At 37.8% G+C, this 9,283-nt stretch overlaps 2 protein-coding genes across 4 annotated transcripts in view; both read right to left on the reverse strand.

The window, feature by feature from the left end:
* Positions 1 to 3,735, reverse strand: part of LOC107709845 (NMDA receptor synaptonuclear signaling and neuronal migration factor) — a 34,045-nt gene extending 30,310 nt beyond the window's left edge. For 2 of the 3 annotated variants that reach the window (XM_016514487.1, XM_016514486.1), the window contains exon 1: positions 2,752 to 3,079. In XM_016514487.1, the coding sequence (XP_016369973.1) occupies positions 2,752 to 2,822 (71 nt within the window). In that variant the 5' untranslated portion in view covers positions 2,823 to 3,079. Of the gene's footprint in view, positions 1 to 2,751; positions 3,080 to 3,727 lie in introns of those variants that run through there. The other variant, XM_016514484.1, reaches the window with a different exon arrangement.
* A 1,098-nt stretch (positions 3,736 to 4,833) lies between these two features.
* On the reverse strand, positions 4,834 to 5,730 carry LOC107709824 (atypical chemokine receptor 2-like). Its single transcript, XM_016514450.1, has one exon. It carries the CDS (start codon positions 5,728 to 5,730, stop codon positions 4,834 to 4,836), a length of 897 nt encoding a protein of 298 aa, XP_016369936.1.
* Positions 5,731 to 9,283: the final 3,553 nt, after the last annotated feature.

A 9,283-nucleotide genomic window follows, 5' to 3' on the forward strand; every position in this document is an offset into this window, starting at 1 on the left:
CAGGATTTTTGCAGCCGATACTGAGTACCGATTTCTTGTCATGGTGATCGGCCGATACCTATGCCGATTCTGATGCTTCAAGCTTTATATAGATGCCTGGCACGAAGTTAACTTCCAGTCTGTGTTTGTTTATCAGTCTGGCTATGGCACCGGCTACAAACGCACAACTCACAAAAGACTATTTTTATCCAAGCAGCGCAGAGAGCCGCGTCAGAAACGTGCCGCGGTTGGCTGATAAACACAACGTCATAGCATTTCCACACTGGCGATGACATGACTGCGGCACCAAATCATTTATGTCTAGAACCTCCTGCTGGCAGAGAATTAATTAGCATTTTCAGTAAGTCCATCTGATTTATGCAGCAAACTTATTTTGCTTTTCGTATATCCACAGGTGCTGTGGATAATCCGCGGGTTGGGTAATAAAAAATGCATTCTGATTATTTGCGGGTGGATAAAATAAATCATAGCCGATCGATCGGAGCATCCCTATAAAGCACATTATTCCAGATGGTATAACTAACAAGCAAGATGTGGGGGAAGTTTGCCAAACTTGGTGCTGTTTCGGCCGTGGGGTAACCTCAACATCTGTGTAGAGCCTTCCAAAAAATCTCAATGTTAGAGTGACTAAGGTTTCTTTTAATAAGATCCCTAATCATATCAGTCCGACCATCACAGTTTGTGCTGTACGTTTCATTGGTTAGTCAACCTGTCAATGTCATGCAGGCTTTCTACAGAGGTGGACCAACTATATTAGACCCGACAGAAAATCTTAAGTCTGGAATTAAACATCTCACAAATGCACACATCATTCAAAAATAAATGTAAAAATGAGACTCAGTAACAAATCATTTTAATCACAAAACACTAAATTATAAGATGATGCTATAAAACCTTGACTAAAATTATCGAAGAAAATAAAAATATATGATAAACTTTGTAATAGTTATTTTATTTATTGGCTTTCTAATACAATAACTCCGTAAAACATTAGCAAAAAGACAGAAAAACAGCATGTGTCCCAGTCTGACCCTAAGAATCGTCACACACATATAAACATACGAGTTTTTGTATAATCTGGGCCTCCCTCCAGTACAACTGCAGGTGGTCTCAAGATTTAATTAGACATTTACATGTCAGCCTGTGAGACAACTGGGAAGCTTGTAGATATATAGCCTCTCACTGCATAGCTCTAATTGGCATCGGGCTGTCATTTTAGCGTGGTTCCCACTTTCTGTCCGTGTCTTTGGACGCAGGAGAAATTTGAACCTTTACACTCTAAAACTGGAAATAAAGAAAACCTCACAAGTAATGCTGTTGTCAAGTAGCCATATCCGGCTCCCACAAGGCCTATGTAGTGCAGTTCAGTCCATATCCAAACAGTCTATAGGCATCTTACACAACAGTAGCCCATCTGAGAAAGTCAACTAGGTTGAAGCAGCAGTAGAGACAGGGAGGAAACTCACTGGAAATGATCACGCTTGCCTCTTGTCCAGAGTATATTTCTCTGTTCAAAGCATAAAGCACATACTGAAGTGCTGCTCGGCTAAGTCTGAAGCTGTCAAGCATCACCCAGCTAAACAGATGAATTATAGAGGGAGGATGAATACAGCATGTGATCACACTGTCACTGTAATGCAGAGGGAGTCTCAAGGGCTGGTCAGAAGTTTGGTGACAGCTGATTCAGGAAAAACGCAGTGATGTCATGATGTGAATTCAGAAGGTTGTTAATGGTCATTTACAGCGTGTGGACAAATGAACGAGTGACTAACTGATTGACTCGGTGAGGAAGCCTTTCAAAGGCTCACAATCATGTTGGTTGGGTCCAATCACTTCACAAAACTCCAGATGACGTATATAAACAAATATACCAGACAAGTAAAAAGAACAAACAGTGTCAGTACAGTAGGCCTAATCTAGTGACTTCATGCCGACTGAGAAATTTGCCAGCTATGACTGAGAGTGACATAGTGTCATGGAAAATCAGCCTTATGAATATTTGCATTGTTTGATGAGCAAACAAAAACCAAAATGACAATGAAAATAAAACTGTACTGAATTTTAAGTATATTAATTTGGAAGTATAATTAATAAAAACATACAAAATAACATACAAAATAATAATAATCAAAAAATATTTTTTGTTTAAGCCTAATCACCAGGATACTGTAAACTGATGAATTCGGAAAATAGCATATGATGATAATAATAATAATAATAATAACAATAATAACAACAACAACAACAATAATAACAATTTTTATCGTCATCATCAACACCACCAGTATATCATCGTTATAACAAGGACAACAATAAAACAAAAGCAAAAACAACAACAAACGTATAATAAATGTTCACTACTGTTAGCTCAACATTAACTAAACTAAATGTTTTTATTCTTTCTGAGCAAACTAGTCCAAATAGTGTTGTCACGACAAAACACCATAAATAGCCTAATTAAATTTTCCTTAAAAAGCCCTTAGGAGTAGGCTAATTTAAGTCAAAATGTATTTTTTTGATACAAAGTTACTAGCAAGCTAGTTATGTAGCCTATACAAAGTGTCGTCAACTGCCCCATTACAGCCTAGCCCTCAGGAACTGTCACTGATACAGTAATGACAGATATTTATCTTAGTTTTACAGTCGTCAACCGCAAGGAAACTATGATATGAGGTGTGATGAGATGTGATAGTTTCGTGCATCAGCACATGAGCCTCCATGAGACGTGCTGCAGCGGCTGCAGAGACTCACCTAACTTTTGCGGCAACAGAAGAAATCGCATCATTCCTTAAATTCTTCTTCTTGGACACAGCAGTTCCCATGCTGCAGTGAAACCAGTGTGTAAAAGCAGCTCATTCCATTCTTCACATCTGCAATGGGGGAAAGACATGCACAATGCAAACAAATCATCAGCAGAGTAGAGATACGATCTCCTCCTCTTTCTTCTCACTGATTCAAACTGCTGCTCAGGGTCTGTGTCAGATGTTCCGTTTGCTCCTCGTGTTTAGGAACGCGACGTCCAGCTGAATTTCACTACGTGAAGTTTATGGTCTTTAGTGAGCGGAGTTTGAGCTAGTACGGCAATTAGGGATGGGCGTATCGATCCTAAGTATCGATATATCGATACTGACGCGAGTATCGAAAGTATCGATACTCAAACTAAAAATATCGATACTAAGGTGTGTTTTATTTGCAATGTGAAGAAAGGTGCGCTGCTAGTACGTCAGAATGTGCTCACGCGCAGCGCACTTGCACTCTCTCTCTCTCTTTCTCCTCAGTTTCTCATATTGATCTAGAATCTAGATAAAACGACAGTGGACATTAAGGAAACTAGTGCCATATAAGGGAGAAGTGGCTCAGCTTGTCATTTGGAGTCAGCTTAAAAGTGGACAAAAGAAACGAACTACGGGTACAGTGTGTTTATTTATGAAAGTCAGTTTCTGTATAGGCACATGGTATATCTTAAAATTTTGTATACAAAAAAACACATTTGGCGTCAGCTTAAAAGTGGACAAAAGAAACGAACTACGGGTAGGCCTACAGTGTGTTTATTTATGAAAGCCAGTTTCTGTATAGGCACATGGTATAGCTTACAATTTTGTACACACACACACACACACACACAAAACATACACTGGACATTTGCACCAGCGGCCTGTATTGCCCAAGAAAAAGATGCAGTTCATTAAACACAATTGACCCCAATAGCCATTGTGGGATTTTTAACAGAATTTAAGCAATTTGTAAAACAGCAAAAATGTAAAAGGTAAAAAAAAAATAAAAAAAAGTACTAATCCATTTTCCGACCAGCAGATAGGCTATTGTAAATAATAAAATGTGTAAAATTAGCAAAACATTTAAATCATACAACTTTCCTCAATAAATGACTATTTACCCCAACCTAGCAACTGTAAAAAAATAGTCATGACAGACAGTTAAAATTTACACTGAAAAAGGTGCTGGTGTTGGGTTTACCTTGAAACTAAAAATTGCTAGCAAATTTCACAAAAGAAATTGACAAAGAAACAGCAAATAACACATTAAACTTAATGTGAATATTTAAACAGAAAGTCTGAAACAGTACTTTCTTGTAAAAACTACTCAGATAATCCTTTTTTACAACTTTGAAAATATAGCGGCAAATGAACCGGAAGTCTTGCCCATAGGCTTACTTCCGCGTTGAAGAAAAAGGTGGATAAAAAGGTGGAGATGGTTCTTTAAAGAACCTTTGACTGAATGGTTCTTTGTGGAACCAAAAATGGTTCTTCTATGGTACCGCTGTGACGGAACCGACAAGTAAGACAGCTATTTGTTCTTGTTTATTTGTATAATCCTGATAACAGTGTAAAAGCCTGTCCTTCTTCTTCTTCACATTTCGGAAATAAAGAGCATAAGAACCCAGAGCTCCACTTGATGTCCATATCCCAAAAATCAGCCCCTTTTGGCCCTTCTGTCCAAGCTTCGCCCATCGCTGTGGATACAGCACCTGCAGGTACCTTTGCACACTCAACAAGGTGACAGAAAGCACACTACTGTAGAGGCTCCAGTAGACTACATAGGAAAATAACTTACACAGACCATGGCCAAAAACCCAGCCTTTCAGGAGGGCATAGATCCACACAGGCGCTGTGACGGAACCTTTTAAGAATCTTTATTTTTAAGAGTGTAGTCACAGTTCAAAAGCAAATAATTAATATTAGACTCAGAAAAGCTTTTGCTTTACAGCTTACTCAGTTTCATTCTGATGTTTAAGAATCTTTATTTTTAAGAGTGTAGGCACAGTTCAAAAGCAAATAATTAATATTAGACTCAGAAAAGCTTTTGCTTTACAGCTTACTCAGTTTCATTCTGATGTTGTTGTGGCTCGTCTGAATGCTGTTTTCTTCTGCATTGCAGCATTCGAGCTGAAAAAGCATGAAGAAAGGGGTTCACACAACTGTTGATAAAGAAAAGAGCCCCGGTTACATTGTTGCTGACATCTGATTCCCATGACACTGCCATTAAGACCAAGTTGTTGACCATACAGGGGGTGCTGAATATGAAGAAGGCCACTACGATTCTGACAGCCAGTTTTGTCAGCCTGTGACTTTTGAAGGAAGCTGACTGACTTATCCGTTGATGAAGTTGAAGGTAGAAGAACAACAGGCTGAAGAGAGGCACAACAAACATCACTAGATTCTCGACAAGTAAGACAAATAGTTTTTCTTGATTATTTCTATAATCCTGATGACACTCTAGAAGCCTGTCCTTCTTCTGCTTCACGTTTCGGAAATAAAGAGCATAAGAACCCAGAGCTCCACTTGATGTCCATATCCCAAAAATCAGCCCCTTTTGGCCCTTCTGTCCAAGCTTCGCCCATCGCTGTGGATACAGCACCTGCAGGTACCTTTGCACACTCAACAAGGTGACAGAAAGCACACTACTGTAGAGGCTCCAGTAGACTACATAGGAAAATAACTTACACAGACCATGGCCAAAAACCCAGCCTTTCAGGAGGGCATAGATCCACACAGGCAGAGAAATCAGACTCAATAGATCCGAGACAGCCAGACTCAGCATCAGTTTTGGGGTAAAACTGCCCTCCTTTAAATGTTGGGTGAGCATGACCAGCACCGCCATATTACCTGGTACACCCAGAGCACAGCACAATCCCAGAACAGTGCTGGATACAAGCTCCTCCACTGAGGTACGGGCAAACAGAGAGCTGTTAGAAAAGTTCTGGTACTCCATGGTCATCTGCCAGTTGCTGATGTGAATATGAAGATTGAGGTTTGTTCAGTAATAGTGAGGAAGTAGTTTCAGGAAGTGAACTTTAATCACAATTGTCGTCATGTGGAAAGATTTGCAAAAGTGTGAAAAAAAAAACAGTGCAGTTAAAAGTAAATGATTTGCATAGTTTTTTTTAAAAATGTCAATCTGGCAATATAAGGCTGTGCATGAATGCAGTGTTTGTTTTCATTTAAATAGCATTTCCTTCTAAAAATGTTAATGTATTAAAGTAATGTGTGTTTATAAGCTGTTAGCATGCTTGTTGTGGTTGAAGCTGTAACCTGACTGACCTTACACACAGAACACATTTCCTGTGGTAAGCAGCCACAGTAGCATATCTATGCACCCCCACATTCTGGAAATATCATTTCAACCAGAAAAGCCAAGAAACTAAAGATGCACAATATATCAGGTCAATATCGCCCATCATTAGTTATGAGTTATCAGATTAATTTTGCCATCACATAACAGCTAATTTTAACAGATGTGATTCTGTGATTGTGTAAAAGCATATAAAACAAAATAACATGCTTGTATATTTTGTTTCATTAGCATTATGTCTACAGTATTATAATTATGCAGTAGTTCCCCTTATGTAGTGCTTGTGCATGTCCCCCTTTTATGCTATGTATTACTGTTTGTGTGTTTTGTATTTAGATTTTCAGACATGAGTCGGCTTATCAGAGTGATAATATCCATAAATGAATCTGAATAAACTGTCTACAAAAGCAAAGGCAATGTCAATAACTGCTCATTTTAACGGCCTGTGTCTTCATGTTTTTACAAAACAATGACCTTCAACCTAATGTAAGCCTTATTCTTAAACGGCACACATCAATCCAAGGCCGTGGGGAAAAAAATGGTAAGAAATAAAATTTTGAACTGAGTTATCAGATTAATTTTGCCATCACATAACAGCTCATTTTAACAGATGTGATTGTGTAAAAGTATATAAAACAAAATAACATGCTTGTATATTTTGTTTCATTAGCATTATGTCTACAGTATTATAATTATGCAGTAGTTCCCCTTATGTAGTGCTTGTGCATGTCCCCCTTTTATGCTATGTATTACTGTTTGTGTGTTTTGTATTTAGATTTTCAGACATGAGTCGGCTTATCAGAGTGATAATATCCATAAATGAATCTGAATAAACTGTCTACAAAAGCAAAGGCAATGTCAATAACTGCTCATTTTAACGGCCTGTGTCTTCATGTTTTTACAAAACAATGACCTTCAACCTAATGTAAGCCTTATTCTTAAACGGCACACATCAATCCAAGGCCGTGGGGAAAAAAATGGTAAGAAATAAAATTTTGAACCTCTGGATGGGTTCTGTTCTGAGGTCAGGACAATGCTAAGATACAGTATATTCATGCAGAATTGCTTCCGCTGTTTCCTGCATTGTGCACAAGTGTAGTCTATACATCATGCTAATACATCCATCCAGAAGGCTGATGCAGTGATCTGATAGCTCCCTCTAGCACACAGAGAGCTGGAATCACTGGGAATGCAAAACAGGAACGTTCATCACCTTCTCTATAGGAGTACTGACTTATTTATTGCCTCAGATGATTTCATACATAAATGTGCCAGAGGACATTTCTAAGGCAGCGACTAACCACTTCACCTTCACTGATGCAGGAACTGGCATGACTGCTGTAGAAATAATTGTAGGGTATGGAGGAATATCATGTATGATATAGGCCTAAGTATGTTTTAACTATAGATTGCACAATATGCATAAGGAATACAGTTTATAAAAACGTTCCATAAAAAAAGAAAAATAAATAATAGCTTGAAATAACTGACAGTGAACCATTTCCCCCCTTTTTTGTTTACTATTCTTCTTTAAAGAAAGAAACTATTTGAAATGAAACTCAGCAGAATATGTGGTACTTTGTGAGTCTCTTCATTTTATTACTTTTTTTTGTGATCAAGTGTTTAATAATATTAATGATAATGCTATGATAATAATATAAATGATAATTTAGCAGTATAATTTGAGTTAAAAGGAACACATTTGAGGGTTTTGGTACATAAAATGTTGTGTGTGTGTGTGTGATTTACCACCCACATTATTTATTATTTATAATTTTATTTAATTTTTTTCTATTCATGTCTTCATCTGCTTCCTGTTTGGATGCTACCCAATTATTTGTCATTAAAATATGAATTTCAAAAACCTTCTCTTTTTTGCCATTTTTAGACTTAATAAAAATACTTAATAAAAATACAGTACATACAGTATTTAAATTTAGATCGGTGACGCTGATGCAAACACTCCACTTTGATGTGACTTGCAGCCCATACTGGTCTTGCTAAACAGCCTCCAGCGAGGCAAGCGGGCATGTTATGATTACTCCTGCGGTTTGTTGGGACGAAGTAATGAGATTCCGTTTTGGAATTGAGACAATTTCAAATTGAGGCCTTTGTTTCAGCAAATATTACATATTCCATGCAGCAGGTTGAAACAAAACACACACACACACAGAATGACAGAGAAAACGCTGTAAACAAGCTCAAATAAATTGGTGCCTGAAAGAGATGAGGTGTGGTGCGTTTTTCTGCAATAATGCAAAATTAATTTTCACTGTGTCAGAGATGTCTTTGGTTTACTGTTTGCTGAACTGATCAAATCCAAAGATAACTTAGTTAAAATGAGAGACCTAAATCAGATTACACCGCATACTTGTCTAAGTCCATCAACAGAATGGAGTGTGACTTTTACCATGACCTTCAAGAGCAGAGCATATACACTGCAGGAGACCTTCAGATGCAATATATCTTGGCATGCCAACTTAAAGACTTTCTTATTGAGCAAACACGATTGATATGCATGTCAATAACCATTTGAAGGGTGATCTGTTTGTTTGTTTTAACCTAATGAATACGTCCATGTGAATGGCTGGTGAGAAGCGCAAGGCGGGGCAAGCGGAGGAGCAATGGAACACATATAAAGACACGTGAGGAAAAGAGGACAGACAAGAAGTAGACAGATGGACATGGAAAGAGGTGAAGGGAGGAAAAGAGAGACTGATGAGACAGCTGGAGGATAAATGAAGAGAGAATGAGGGAAATAACGAGTAGCCCATTAATTGGATTTGTGATACGCTTAATTAAATCAGCCTTCTGTCCTGTTGTGGAGATACTGACAGATCAATGTCAGCATACATGTACAGTATGTGTCAAAAGTTTGGACACCCCTTACTGAATGTTGCTCATGACCTTTAGGTCCTTTTTATTTTTTACTAAAGGCTTATGCTGTAATACTTAAAATTAGTTTTACTTTATTTTTTATCAAAGAGTGAGAGAAGAAAATCCATGCAGGAAACTCATTTAATCCATTTTTGGACATTTATGCTAAATTGTCACTGTTATTTTACTGTTGGTGTGGAAAAGCAAACAAACATGGTTCAACTCAGTTTATTACCATAAACCGTTACAATAGCCAATTGAGGAAATATTAGACTCATTCTTTTTCTGTTCTTCAGTCAAACAGCCATATCAAGTA

This window comes from Sinocyclocheilus rhinocerous, unplaced genomic scaffold, assembly GCF_001515625.1.
Source record: "Sinocyclocheilus rhinocerous isolate Xijiao unplaced genomic scaffold, SAMN03320098_v1.1 scaffold926, whole genome shotgun sequence".
In the NCBI taxonomy this organism is placed as follows: Eukaryota; Metazoa; Chordata; class Actinopteri; order Cypriniformes; family Cyprinidae; genus Sinocyclocheilus; species Sinocyclocheilus rhinocerous.